Raw genomic sequence first — 14,437 nt, 5'->3', positions numbered from 1 at the left:
GAGACTGGAACAAAGGATAGTAACCACAGTAGTGTGAGTGATTGCTGGACCCAGACTAGAAGGAGACTAGTCTGTAAAAGAAGCTTACTGGGACATCTCTGAGGGTGAGGTTTCATCTGTAATCACTTTCTTACTGTATTAGGCATAGACTTGTGTGTTTTATTTTATTTTGTTTGGTAATTTACTTTGTTCTGTCTATTACTTCTTGGAACCACTTAAATCCTACTTTTTGTATTTACTAAAATCACTTTTTACTTATTAATTCAGACAGAGTATCTATTAATACCGGGGGGGGGGGCAAATAGCTGTGCATATCTCTCTCTCAGTGTTATAGAGGGTGAACAATTTATGAGTGTGACGGTGTCCCGCATAAGGCTTTATGGAAATACGCTTATGAATGTATATATATATGATATAACTGGAGTATGTTTTATGCTACATATACCATGTAACACATCCCTGTAGAGGTTATGATCTACTGAATCTATTAATCCTATTTGTATGCATGTACCATTTTTGTATTCGAAGTTATGAATATTGGCTGTATACTTGTCTGATTCTAAGTAGGTTTTAGTGAAAAGACTATTCTCAGTAAGTGCCCAATCAAGAAACCCTTAAGCCAACAATGAACTTGGAGATGCCAATCCACATCTGAGCTTTTCCAGGAATGTGGCTTGGCTGGTAAGGAACTCAGTCATGCATGGAGGAGTGGTAGATACGCTGGAGGGCAGGAATAAGATACAGAGGGACCTAGACAAATTGGAGGATTGGGCCAAAAGAAATCTGATGAGGTTCAATAAGGATAAGTGCAGACTCCTGCACTTACGACGGAAGAACCCAATGCACTGCTACAGACAAGGGACCAAATGGCTAGGCAGCAGTTCTGCGGAAAAGGACCTAGGGGTGACAGTGGACGAGAAGCTGGATATGAGTCAGCAGTGTGCCCTTGTTGCCAAGAAGGCCAATGGCATTTTGGGATGTATAAGTAGGGGCATAGCGAGCAGATCGAGGGACGTGATCGTCCCCCTCTATTCGACATTGGTGAGACCTCATCTGGAGTATTGTGTCCAGTTTTGGGCCCCACACTATAAGAAGGATGTGGAAAAATTGGAGAGAGTCCAGCGAAGGGCAACAAAAATGATTAGGGGTCCGGAACACATGACTTATGAGGAGAGGCTGAGGGAACTGGGATTGTTTAGTCTGCAGAAGAAAAGAATGAGGGGGGATTTGATAGCTGCTTTCAACTACCTGAGAGGTGGTTCCAGAGAGGATGGTTCTAGACTATTCTCAGTGGTAGAAGAGGACAGGACAAGGAGTAATGGTCTCAAGTTGCAGTGGGGGAGGTTTAGGTTGGATATTAGGAAAAACTTTTTCACTAGGAGGGTGGTGAAACACTGGAATGCGTTACCTAGGGAGGTGGTAGAATCTCCTTCCTTAGAAGTTTTTAAGGTCAGGCTTGACAAAGCCCTGGCTGGGATGATTTAATTGGGGATTGGTCCTGCTTTGAGCAGGGGGTTGGACTAGATGACCTCCTGAGGTCCCTTCCAACCCTGATATTCTATGATTCTATGGACATGTGACTTGCCCAGGTGACTCCAAAACTCCATTTTGTAGCTGGACTTTGCATAGGAGAAAGGAGGGGATCTCCACCCACAAGAGAAAGTCTATTTAAACCCCTGGGAGACGTCTCCATTTGGTCTTCAGCTGGCTAAAGAGAGAGCCCTCTCCACCCCCAAGGATACCTGAAATAAACTGGAACAAAGGACAGTAACTACAGGGGGTGTAAGTGATTGCTGGACCCAGACTAGAAGGAGACTAGTCTGTAAAAGGAAGCTTACTGGGTGAGGATTTTACCTGTATTCAGTTTTATTACTGTACTAGACTTAGACTTGCGTGTTTTATTTTATTTTGCTTGGCAATTCACTTTGTTCGGGCTGTTACTACTTGGAACCCCTTAAATCCTACTTACTGTATTTAATAAAATCACTTTTTACTCATTAATTAACCCAGGGTATGTATTAATATGGGGGTGGGGGGGGCAAACAGCTGTTATAGAGGGTAAACAATTTATGAGTTTACCCTGAAAATCTTTATACAGGGTAAAATGGATTTATTTGGGGTTTAGACCCCATTGGGAGCTGGGCATCTGAGTGTTAGAGACAGGAAAACTTCTTAAGCTATTTTCACTTAAGCCTGCAGTTGTTGGGGGACATGATTCAGACCTGGGTCTGGGTTTGCAGCAGGCTAGCGTGTCTGGCTCAAACCAGGCAGGATGGGGTGGGATCTGAGTTACGAAAGAGAATTCTTTCCTGGGTGTCTGGCTGGTGAGTCTTGCCCACATACTCGGGGTTTAGCTGATTGCCATATTTGGGGTCGGGAAGGAATTTTCCCCCAGGGCAGATTGGCAGAGGCCCTGGGGGGTTTTCACCTTCCTCTGCAGTGTGGGGCACGGGTCACTTGCTGGAGGATTCTCTGCACCTTGAAGTCTTTAAACCACGATTTGAGGACTTTGATAGCTCAGACATAGGTTAGGAGTTTGTTATAGGAGTGGGTGGGTGAGATTCTGTGGCCTGCGTTGTGCAGGAGGTCAGACTAGAAGATCATAATGGTCCCTTCTGACCTTAAAGTCTATGATTCTATGATTATTTATCCCTGGAGCTGCTAAGTGGTGGGCAAGGCTCAGTCCAGTTTGCCTTCAAGGGCCAGCCGGTCCATGGCACCATCCCATCGTCAACAGTGTGCCCTTGTTGCCAAGAAGGCCAATGGCATTTTGGGATGTATATGTAGGGGCATTGCCAGCAGATCGAGGGATGTGATCGTTCCCCTCTATTCGACATTAGTGAGGCCTCATCTGGAGTACTGTGTCCAGTTTTGGGCCCCATAGTACAAGAAGGATGTGGAAAAATTGGAAAGAGTCCAGCGGAGGGCAACAAAAATGATTAGGGGACTGGAACACATGACTTATGAGGAGAGGCTGAGGGAACTGGGATTGTTTAGTCTGCGGAAGAGAAGAATGAGGGGGGATTTGATAGCTGCTTTCAACCACCTGAAAGGGGGTTCCAAAGAGGATGGATCTAGACTGTTCTCAGTGGTAGCTGATGACAGAAGGAGGAGTAATGGTCTCAAATTGCAGTGGGGAGGTTTAAGTTGGATATTAGGAAAAGCTTTTTCACTGGGAGGGTGGTGAAACACTAAAATGCATTACCTAGGGAGGTGGTGGAATCTCCTTCCTTTGAGATTTTTAAGGTCAGGCTTGACAAAGGTCAGGAAGATTTAGTTGGGGATTGGTCCTGCTTTGAGCAGGGGGTTGGACTAGATGACCTCCTGAGGTCCCTACCAACCCTGATATTCTATGATTCTATGATCCCTGCTTCAAAGACACGACAGACAAAGGATGGAAGGAATTATTCCCATTTTTATAGCTGAGGAGTTGAGTCACCCAGAGATTAAGTGAATGATCCAAGGTCACCCAAGGAGCCTGTGGGAGAGCGAGGATTAGAACTCAGATCATCTGAGTCCTGGTGCAGTGCCTTAACTATATGTTAAGAGGAAGCCTGATCACCACAAGCATGAGAGTTATGTGCCAAGCTAGCAATATCCAGTTCTCTTCCCTAATAATTTCCCCATATGCTTTAGATCAGAACTGGAGGCAGTACTTGCCCCAGCATTCCAGTGAACTAATTTGTATGTTTTAATATGTAGATTACACCCCCAGATTCCAACTGACTAAGCCTCCTCAAAAGGCTTCAAAGAGGCTGAGAAAGGTCTCCATTCTCTTGCAGGAATGGAAGAGAAGCAAAGAGAAAAAGTTGGCAAGATAGGAAAATGACAAAAATCAATAGAGGCTTCTACAGGGCCTCAGAATTCCTTGGGCTAGCCTTCTTACAAGGCACAGTCACAAGTGAAGAGAGTACCTATGCAATAACGCTGAACAAACATGGAAAGGAAAAAATTAAACAAAAATCTCCTCCAAGAGTGAATTTTTCTAGGCAAACTTGAATTTAAAATGCTAGACAACATCGTGAGTTGCCCTTACTTTTATTAACTTATAAGTACTTTCTGCAATATCAAGACCTCAGACCTTATGGTTATTCCAGCTTGTAGTAGGGCAGTCACCCAGCTCTTGTTAGGAAGGGGTCAAAAGCCGGGGTGGGAGGGAGGCTGGTTGGGTAAACAGTCACAGGTGTGGCCACACTCATTAGGATCCAGCTGACTCTGATAAGAGGGCAGGCTGAGGGAGTGAGAGAAGACTCTTGTTCCAGCTGAGGAGCAGAGAGGACCAGGCTGCCTGGTAGAGCAAGCAGGGTACCTGAGGCAGGTCAGGACAGAGCAGAGAAGGGCAGAGCAGGGCTGAGGAGCTATGGCCTGGTGATTCCCCAGGCTGAGGCCTTGCTAAAGGCCAGGGGAGGTACTAGGGCTGCAGGGAGACATCTGGGGCTGGAAAGGCAGCAGGTCCAAACCCCTTTGCAGATTATGAGTGGCCACTTCAGACTGCAGTTTGTCCCTGAGGGAAGGGGCTAAATGAAGACTGGCCAGTGGCTCACTGAGGCAAGGTGGGTTTAGAGTATTGGGATTCCCCATGGAGGGGAGACTCAGAGTGTGGGGGCACTGCTGTGGGGCAGTACCCCAAGGTAAGGGGCACCGGGGTCCAGGAGGGACATGGGGCTGGAAGTGCTATAAGTGGTGGAGATCAGGAGGAAGCAGGCATGGGTAGGAGGTGCTCCGAGGCTAGAACTGAACTAATTCCTAGACAACCAGCAGGAGGCACCGCAGCAGTGTGTGCCCACCATGCTACACAGCTGTATAAATAGCAATCAAGTATTTCCCCTAGTGTTGCTGAGTTCTGCTTTAAGGTTAAGCACATTGATATGCAGATCAGATGTGCAACAGCAGAAAGGATTTGCTTTCACACACTGATAGCTTTAATGCAATGGGTTGCGCCAGACATATGGAATATTCTTGCCTGCCTCCATGATTCATCAGCAGTCCTCTTCCAAAGTGTTTAAAATACATGATGCCATCTTAAGATTGTGTGTTTTATATATTTTATATACTTAAATATAGATTGTTTTGCATCATATTCTATGACCAGCGTTAGTGGGTAGCAAGCAGGTCGACTGCCTGGGACCCCACACCACAGGGGATCCTGTGAAGCTAAGTTGCTCAGGCTTCAACTTCAGCCATGTGTGATGAGGCTTGGGGGCCTGGGCTTCAGTCCCATGTGGTGAAGCTTTGGCATTCTGTCCTGGGCCCCAGAAAGTCTAATGCTGGCACTGCTTGTCAGACTCTCTTAAACCTGCTCACAGCCCTCCATGGGGTCCCAGACCGCTTGTTGAGAACCATGGCCTAGTAGATACACCATTGGACTGTGACTCAGGAGACCTGAGTTTTACTCCCAGCTCTTCTACTGATTTGTTGAGTTAAGTCATTTCACTTCCCTGTCCCTGTTTCCTTCTGTAAAATGGGGGTAAGTTAAATGCTTTGAGCTCTAGGGATAAAAAGCACGTTATCGGAATAAAGTTCATTTGAATGAGTTATTAGACCAGACTTCAATGAGACCACGGAGGGGCTGGGGATTTTTTTGGGTGGTTTTGGCAGGGCAGGAAAGTAAGAATGGCTTTTGGATCAGATTGACAATACTCTGCAAGACTTTCCATTTTAGTAAAAATGTTTGGTTTTGTTTTTTAATGAAAAAAAATCAGAAAATTTTCTTGGTCAAGATTCTCGTTTTATTTTCAAAACCTGAACATTTTTACTGAAGATTTTGTCAAAGTGTGTTTAGACTTTTGATTAAGGAAAAATGGAATGATTTTTTCCCCAAAAATCTCCCCACAAAATTAAAAATTCTCACCAAAAACTGGCATTTTTCACCAAGATCTGGTTATGACAACCTACAGCACAGTTTAATGTTCAGTAGCATATTTTGTAAATTAGTGCATCTTCCATAATTCAGTCTTAGTAAATCTTTGCTGAAAGATTGGGACATAGTTCTCATAAAAAATGGCTGTCAGATGTTTGCTATGGCAAAGTTCTAATGAATTTATGATATAGATATAAAAAGAAAGCTGTATTTTTTTTAAACTTTACCCCCAAAATGTTTACTTGTGACCTGAGAGTAAGAATGAGACAAAGTTAGGAGGGGTCAAGAAGAGAACTGGAATGGAATTGGTAACAAAAGCTTCGATATTGCTTTTCATAAGAGCCAGGGGTGGAGTGATGGACATTCTTGGCCCAAAGTTTTCATTGAAATAAACAGATAATCTCAGAGCAGCCCTGTGAGCTATTGGAAATAAAGCAAACCTTTCTTCAGAAAGATGTTGGCACAACAAGTTTCTGTCTACTTGGATTGTCAATTACTTGGGGGCAGGGAGCACCATTTTGTTCTGTGTTTGTACAGCCACTGGCACAAACCAGGGCCCCACGGCGCTGCTACAGTACAAACCGGTAAATAGTCCCCTCTCCCGCCCCCCAGGTGTGGGGAGGCAAGGTGATTGGCTCTAGTTCTCATTCACACAGAGGCCCCTTAATGAGAATCAGGTCTCAGAGCGTAAATCATTTCGATGATGTGCCGCAGGTAGCAGCCCAATGGCACTTTACAGTGCAAGGGATGGGTGGGTTACACAACATGTTCATCAAGCAATGTGTTCCAGCAGAGGAGCTGGAAGACCCATTTTACAGCTGACATCTTGTTTGCACTTTCAGTGTGAGGGCAAAAACAATATCAATCTCCTCACACAGCAGAATTCTTCTGGCATCCTTACGGCATGATATGCCCTCACCATGCGGTAATGCCAGGAGATAGGGGGCAGAATTACATTAATCTGAGAGGTTTTCATCTTCCTGAGAAATCAGCTCATAGGACAGAGCCAAAGAGATTTGGCTTAAGTGGCAGCCACAGGCATTAATAACAAATGAACATTGGTTTTGGTGTCTAAGCCAGGAACAGAAAATCTGCTCCCTACTTACTCCTCCTCTGCTTGCGTGTCCCTGCCTCTCCCCCTGCTCTTCCCTCACCCCTAGCTTATCAGTGAGCCCTCCTCATTTTTGGAGACCCTAATTACCACTGCACTCCACCACCAGCTCTTGCCTCCTTTCTTCCCCCTCTCCCGCCCCCCCACCCAACACTCACTCTAGCTGTGCTGAAAGCAACTCCTGCTAGAAGAGGGCACAAGGCCTCCTGGGAGGACGATCTTGTGGTGAAGGCACTGGAATGGGGCTCTGGAGACAATGCTTCAATTTTCTGCTCTTCCACAGACACCCTATGTGACCTTGGGTAGGTCACTCAGTGTCTCTCTACCCATGTGTACAATGGGGATAATAGGGCTTTCTCGGGCTTATGATATAAATAGACAAGGCCTGGCTCTCAGTAGGTTTTTATACAGCACCTGGCACAATGGGACCCCTAGCCACTACTGTAATACAAAGATGAATACTTTGTCATAGACTCATAGGAATAGAAGGGACCGCAAGGATCATCTAGTCTAATCCCCTGTCAAGATGCAGGATTTGTTGTGTCTGAATCATCCAAGACAGATGGCTGCCCAGCCTCCTTTTGAAAACCACCTGTGAAGCTGATCTCCCCCATGCCAAGTTCTCTAGCATGGAACCGCTTCTCAGCTCCATGCTAAGTGGATCTCCATGCTGCCCCACTAGACTGCTGAGCCCCTTTTGCTTCCCAGCATGAGGCAGGGAGCCAGAGCAGCAGGAGGGGCCAGGTGAGAGGCTGTTTAGGAAGCTAACTGGGCAGCGAACAGTGTTAGCCATAAAGAAAAGGAGGACTTGTGGCACCTTAGAGACTAACCAATTTATTAGAGCATAAGCTTTCGTGAGCTACAGCTCACTTCTTCAGATGTATATCCCATATATATCCCACCCACAACATCTCTAGTACATGGGCAAATCATGAAGGCTCAAAAACCCAGTGATAGCCAATGCCCTTAGGGGTTGGCCAGGAGAATGGATGATTGGGCACATGGTTCAAAGAAGAGCCTGGAGTTCTGAAAAGGCTGCTGGAGAGATGGAATGGGAGGCAGGTTGGCTGCCTCTTTTAGGGGCCTGTGATCAATGAAGCGAGGGTAGCTCCCTTTTATGGACACCAAATCAGCCAGTTAGCTGTAAAATCCCTCTTGGTGTCTGTTCTCTGTTTGCTTTACCTATAAAGGGTTAACAAGCCCACAGGTAAAAGAAAAGGAGTGGGCACCTGACCAAAGGAGCCAATGGGAAAGGGCTAAAACTTTTTTAAATTGGGAAAAACCTTCTCTTTGTGATCTATTGTTCTCTCTGGGCTGCAGCGACATGGAGCAGCAATGCTATAAGCAGGAATGCTGTGTAAAGCTTTAAGCCTGGTATGAGAAATCATCAGATCATACCTAGAATTACATATTTGCGGGATTTCAAATAAGTAAGTAAATTAGAAATGTTTAAATAGACGCAATCAGGTTTATTTCTTTAGTTTGGCTTGTGAATCTCCTCTGTGCTAACCCCAGATGGTTTTGTTTGCTTGTAACCTTTAATCTGAACCCCCAAGGAAGCTATTTTGGGTGCTTGATTTTTGGAATTGCCTTTTTAAAATCTAGCAAAAGCCTAAGTTCCAGATGTTTTTTTTTTTCCCTTTTTGTTAAGAAAATTTACCTTTTTAAAGAACAGGATTGGATTTTTGGTGTCCTAAGAGGTTTGTGCATGTTGTTTGATTAGCTGGTAGCAACAGCTAATTTCCTTTGTTTTCTTTCTCAGCTCTTCCCCGAAGGGGGGTGAAAGGGCTTGAGGGTACCCCACAGGGAGGAATTCCAAAGTGCTCCTTCCTGGGTCCAAGAGGGTTTTTTGCATTTGGGTGGTGGCAGTGTTTGCCAAGCCAAGGTCACAGAAAAGCTATATCCTTGGGAGTTTAATACAAGCCTGGAGTGGCAAGTATTAATTTTTAAAATCCTTGCGGGCCCCCACCTTCTGTACTCAAAGTGCCAGAGTGGGGATTCAGCCTCGACAGGGCTGCTGCTGAATAAGAAGAGATGATGATTCAGGAGCCAGCCATCATCAGCAAATCTATGAGCTGCCAGTGGAGGAGGACAGACCATGGGAGAAAGAGAGCAGGTGGGAAGGAACAGAGAGAGGAACAGAACAGATGACAGCAGGGTGTGAAAAGCAGAGCAGTGGAGAGAATACAATACAAGCTTTAAACAAACGAAGGCCTGATTTTAGGCATCTTACTTTGGAGTTGTCCAACTTGATTATCACAGAGGGCGGAACACCCTACCTGTGACCATAACTTTAAAAGGAGTCCCAAGTTATGCCCCTTAAAATTAAGGCACCTAAAATCATTAGTGACTGTTGAAAGTTTGGGCCCAAGACAAACCCCCTCTCCATTACAGACAATAGAGAATGTTACTTTCAAGGGATAGTGCAATGGCCACAGTGAACAGGAGGGAAAGCAGGGCTGGGCAATCCCACCTAGATGAAGTATTTTGCAGACACATGCACTCCACACACTGACATTTGAGATCCTCATATCCGGAGATCTATCAGACCTGCCTTCCTCATAGAAGCACATGTCAGTCGTGTAGTAATAATATCTAGCTCTTATCTAGCACGGTACAGTTGTCTATCTCAAAGCACTTTACAAAGGTGGTCAGTATCATTACCCCATTTTACAGATGGGGAAACTGAGGCAGATTCAGAGGAAATTACTTGCCCAAGGTCACCCAGCAGGCCAGTGGCAAGAACCAGGAATAGAACTCAGGTCTCCCAAAACCCAGTCCAACACTTTATCCACTAGGCCACACTGCCTCCCTAAGTCACACACTGAGGGCTTGTCTTCATGTACAGTGCTACAGCGGCATAGCCGCAGCACTTTAGTGAAGATGCTACTACACCAACGGGAGAGCTTTTTTCCGTAGATGTAGTTCATCCATCTCCCCGAGAGGCGGTAGCTATGTGGGAGAAGCTTTCCCATCGACATAGCACTATATACATGGGGGGTTAGGTCAGTACAACTATGTCACTCAGTGGTGTGGATTTTTTACACCTCTGAGTGACTTAGTTATACTGACACAGATCTGTAGTGTAGACCTGGCATTAGGGGTCATTGACTTATTTGGTCGTTAGTGGAGGACTAGAGAAGCATTCTGAAGATACTTCCCTGAATCTCCCTCATCTGCAAGAGTCTGCTCATTAGGTCTTGGGTTTGACCGGAAGAAGTGGTGTGTTTTAAATCAAGGGCGCTATCTCAACTCTAGCCGAGACAAAATTCTAGTGCAGACAAAGCACTGTCGTGTTTACCTCAGTGTAGCTAGCCAAGGTAAACCATAGGCCTCCTGCATCAGGGTAAAAATCTTCCTGGGCCTTTAGTCTGTTGATGTAACAACCCAGTGGAGACATCACCGTGTAAGACACCCCCTCTTTTGCAGTGAAGACAGCCTATAAGAGCAGGTGTTTTAAGAGATTTGGGAGACTTTGCTTATTTCACAAGGGTAGAAATACCCATGGGACAATATTTCAGCACCTTCGCTTCTTCCAAATCCAGAAATGCAAAAGAACATAAAATCAGAGTCAGTAAATAACACGAATGTTCTAGAACCTTCAAAGCAAAACAGTAATTCAAAAAAAGCTGTGTTTAGTTTAATCCAATCTTTTTTGACAATTCTCAGTGATCAACGTCCAATCAACATTTCAATGATATTTACCCTGATATGAATCAAGATTTAGAACCTCAGTCAAAATATTATCAGATTCTGCAAACTTTAGAGGCTTTTTGTTCTATACATGGTGCTAACCCCTATTCTTCTTGGCAACCCTGGAGCAAAGGAGTTAATTGTATTTCCACTGGGAAAGAATAAAAATATTCCATTCCCCATCATCCTTACATAGGAAGGATCAAATTCAAGAATGCTTACTGTTGATCATGTGCTTGAGTGCTGTCCTAAATCAGGGCAATAGAGCCAAAACTTGACAGTGCATGGAAATGAAACAACACTTTGTGCCTAATCCTGCTCATATGGATTGCAGGGGAGCAGGATCAGGTGGAAGTGAGAAAGAAAATGTGCTTTGCTAAGGCATGGTGGACCAGATGCAGGGGCTGTCGTCTCTGCAGTTTGCATGGTAACAAGGATTTGCCACAAGCCATCAGCTCTTGCTAGCAATACACTATATAAATGCATCTAAATATGCAGTTCATCCAAAGGGATAATATTTTTCCCAAGACAACAGATACATCGTAATGCTGCAGTAGTTACTGAAAACATCAACTTGAAACAAGTGTTAGATGGCTAAGTGGCAAAGGACTCCTTTGAGAGCACCCTGCACATAAACAATGTCACCAACATGGACCTACAAGACTGGGGTACCCACATTGCAGTTATGGGATTGTCTCCCCCGGCAGACACTTGGGGATTGCAACAGAGCCCTCCGGAGCTAAGAGCATGAGCTGCTACAACTTAGGCTAAAGAGCCAAGGCTCCTTAGCTGTGGGGTTTAAACTCACCCATACCTTCTGTGGATTGGACACAGACTAGGACCTGTAACACACATACCAATGTGGTTACACAGTCAATGTAATGTATAATGCATTGTAATGGAGAACTCTGTCCCATATGGCAAAGCAACTGTCTTAACTGGCCTGGGTGGTATGTCCCAACCTGCAGTTGTCAACAGGAGCCAATTTAAAGTGCCCATGCCAGGAAGTAGGAAAAGTTGGAGAGAGGAAGTAGAGAGGTCCCTTAACGATACCATGGGCCAGCTGTGGTGTCATGCAATTCTGCATATCACAGCCTCTCATCCCCAAAAATCAGATGTCGTGAGCAGCAACAAAAAGCAACACCAGTGCAGTGATGCACAGATAACACTAACATAGCGCTTTGCATGCTGAAGGAACATCAGTACATGTGCCAGGTAGCTGGAGGTTATTAGTGCCATCTTAAAGATGGGGAAATTGAGGCATAGAGTGGTCAGGTTTTATAACCAGAGTCAAGTGTTGCTATTGACAATTTTTTATTTGGTCATTTTTCTAAAAAGTCACTAGTGGGAAGTAGCAACGAGGAGAAAGTTGGGAGGGTGGGGAGACGGGAAGAGTTGTGCATGCATGGAGGGGAGTTCCTACTTTCCTTGATCAGAAAAATAACATTTCATTCCAGGAAAATGGGAATTTGAGACAAAAAATGATTCCCCTGCCTAACTAAGGTCAGGGTACCCTCCAGCTGCAGGGCATAACTGGGAAAAAAAACCCCAAGGGTTGATCACTCACTCATCTTGTGGCATCTCGGGTTCCATGGATTCATACATGTACCAATCAGAACTGGCGAAGTCATCATAAGCAAGGGAGCCGTGGGCTGCCAAGGAGCTGTCGTTCACCATTCTCTTCTCTCTCCACCTCCTCTGGGAAAAAGAAAGAAGAATTAAAAAAAAATTCTTGCCTTCTGCTCTTGGTAGAGCAAAAATACCCACAAGGATTGCAACAAATATTTTCCCTGGAGTTCTCTAGGGTCAGTTCAAAATGCTAAGTTTGCACAGGCTACTTTATGCTCTCGGTACTGGAGGGTCACATTGACGGATTGGGAGGAGGGGGGTAAGAATCTCTCCCTTCCAGTTAGGGCTCTTTGCCATGTGAATTTGCATCATTTCAACAGCTGATACAAACAAAAGTAAAAAAGCCAAATCTCTACCGTGAAAAATCCAGTCTTGATTGGAGCTAAAAAGATTAAAGAGCTCAAGGCATGTTTAACTGGGTCCCTTCCACTCTCTCCTCCACCCCTCCTACCCAGCCTCAGTGCCCAGAGAATCAGAGTCTTTGTTTCAGTTACTTAACAGCATTTACATGAAAGCCTGCGAGTTGTGCAAGGGTCAAGATTTGGCTCCCTAGCAAGACACAGGCTAATCTAGAAAAGAATCAAGAAGGTCAGTGCGGTAACTGTCTGAACACAGGATTGAGCCAGGCTCTGCTCCCTTCCTGGGGCATTTTAAGCTGCTGTACCACATAGTACATGGCTATACCAGTCAGAAACAGTCCCCTGTGCTTTTCACTCAAGCTGATGCTGTAACTCCTCTGCCTCTAGCCTTCACTTCATCTGGGACATTTCAGACCCTGGAGATGAGTCAGCAATGACGCTGCTTCTCTCTGTTCTACTGCTGAAGAGAAAGACATCAAAGCAAAGGGATAGAGAACAACCTTCCTTACTGGCAAAACAGAGGCCCAGAAATAGGTTTCCAATTGCAGAGCAGAACAAATGCCAGACAAGCACTGCTAAGCTCCTTGAATGGACTTTCTGTAGAAAGTTCTGTAACGCCAACAGTTGCTCAATGCAGCATCACAGCTGTTTGTAGAGAGGCAGAAGAGGTCATTTAGAGGCAGACTGCGATACCCTTCCCTGCTTGATTCCAAAGAGTCATCCCACTCGCTTGAGTCAGGCGCTGCTCAGTATGAGCAAGGGGACCAGCAGTTTGCCCTTATCGAGCAGCCTGACAGAGGTCAGAAGCAGAGCAGAGGAAAATAGAAACAGGCCAAGATTTCAAACTGGGATTCTAAAGTTAGGCTCCCACATCCATACATTGGCATCTAAATAAAAGCGGCTTGATGTTCCGGAGGTATTGCATATCCATAGCGTCTGTTGAAATCAACGGGAATAGGAGATGATCAGCACTTTTATTTAGGTCCTGTGGATTCAGATGCCTAACTTTAAGCTCCCAGGTTTGAACATTCTTTTTCCATGGTTCCTTTCCCTGATACTTGGAATAACCCCCCTGCTCAGAGAAAAAAATATTTTGTGTTCCTCAAAGTTGCTTGTTGCTGCCACAGATTGGCCTGGACATTTACCATCTCTCTTCAATAATAAGAAGAAATAGCAATTTATTACAGTATTGAATTTTTGATAACTTTTTCCCCCAGCACTTTCAGCATTTTTTTTTAAACTAAGGCACCATATGGCTCCCACGACCACATTATCTGAGCACAATCTAATGAACTTCCCATCATGACACTCCTGGGAGGTAGAGCAGTGCTCTCATCCCTGTTTTACAGATGGGGAGCTGAGGCACAGAGACTGAGACCCTGATCTGCAAAGGAATTTAGCCTAATTTCCATTGAAATTAACAAACCTCAATTCATTAGTTTCAGTGGAAGTTGGGAGCCTAAATATCTTGGAGGGTCTGGGTGACTTGCCCAAGAGCACAGAGGGAGTCTGTGGCAGAGCTGGGAATTGAAAGTGTTTAGTTAAAATAAGACATGACACTGGTCCCTGTATCTGACTTCCCTGGTTGCACCTGGGACCAAATTAACATCCCAAGAGATGCTTTTCTTATTGTATCTCCAGCCCAGTCAAAACAAAAACCAGGAAGTGCTGGAAATACCCCAAGGCAGCTGGATAGGAGAATTATAGCCATATTTGCAGACTCCTGGTTCAATTAGAGGCTTCTGGGGCAGGGGCGCACACACACACACACACACACAAAAACCC

At 45.1% G+C, this 14,437-nt stretch overlaps 1 protein-coding gene across 4 annotated transcripts in view; it reads right to left on the bottom strand.

Moving 5' to 3' along the window:
- STRA6 (signaling receptor and transporter of retinol STRA6) overlaps positions 1-14,437 on the bottom strand; it is a 54,538-nt gene that overhangs the window by 33,058 nt on the left and 7,043 nt on the right. For 3 of the 4 annotated variants that reach the window (XM_073363070.1, XM_073363072.1, XM_073363073.1), the window contains one exon: positions 12,232-12,362. In XM_073363070.1, coding sequence (XP_073219171.1) covers positions 12,232-12,341 — 110 coding nt within the window. In that variant the 5' untranslated portion in view covers positions 12,342-12,362. The remainder of the gene's footprint in view (positions 1-12,231; positions 12,363-14,437) is intronic. The other variant, XM_073363071.1, reaches the window with a different exon arrangement.

This window comes from Lepidochelys kempii, chromosome 10 (assembly GCF_965140265.1).
Source record: "Lepidochelys kempii isolate rLepKem1 chromosome 10, rLepKem1.hap2, whole genome shotgun sequence".
Taxonomy (NCBI): Eukaryota; Metazoa; Chordata; order Testudines; family Cheloniidae; genus Lepidochelys; species Lepidochelys kempii.
The sequence above is the reverse complement of the archived record's forward strand: the minus strand, read 5'-3'. Positions and strand labels throughout refer to the sequence as shown.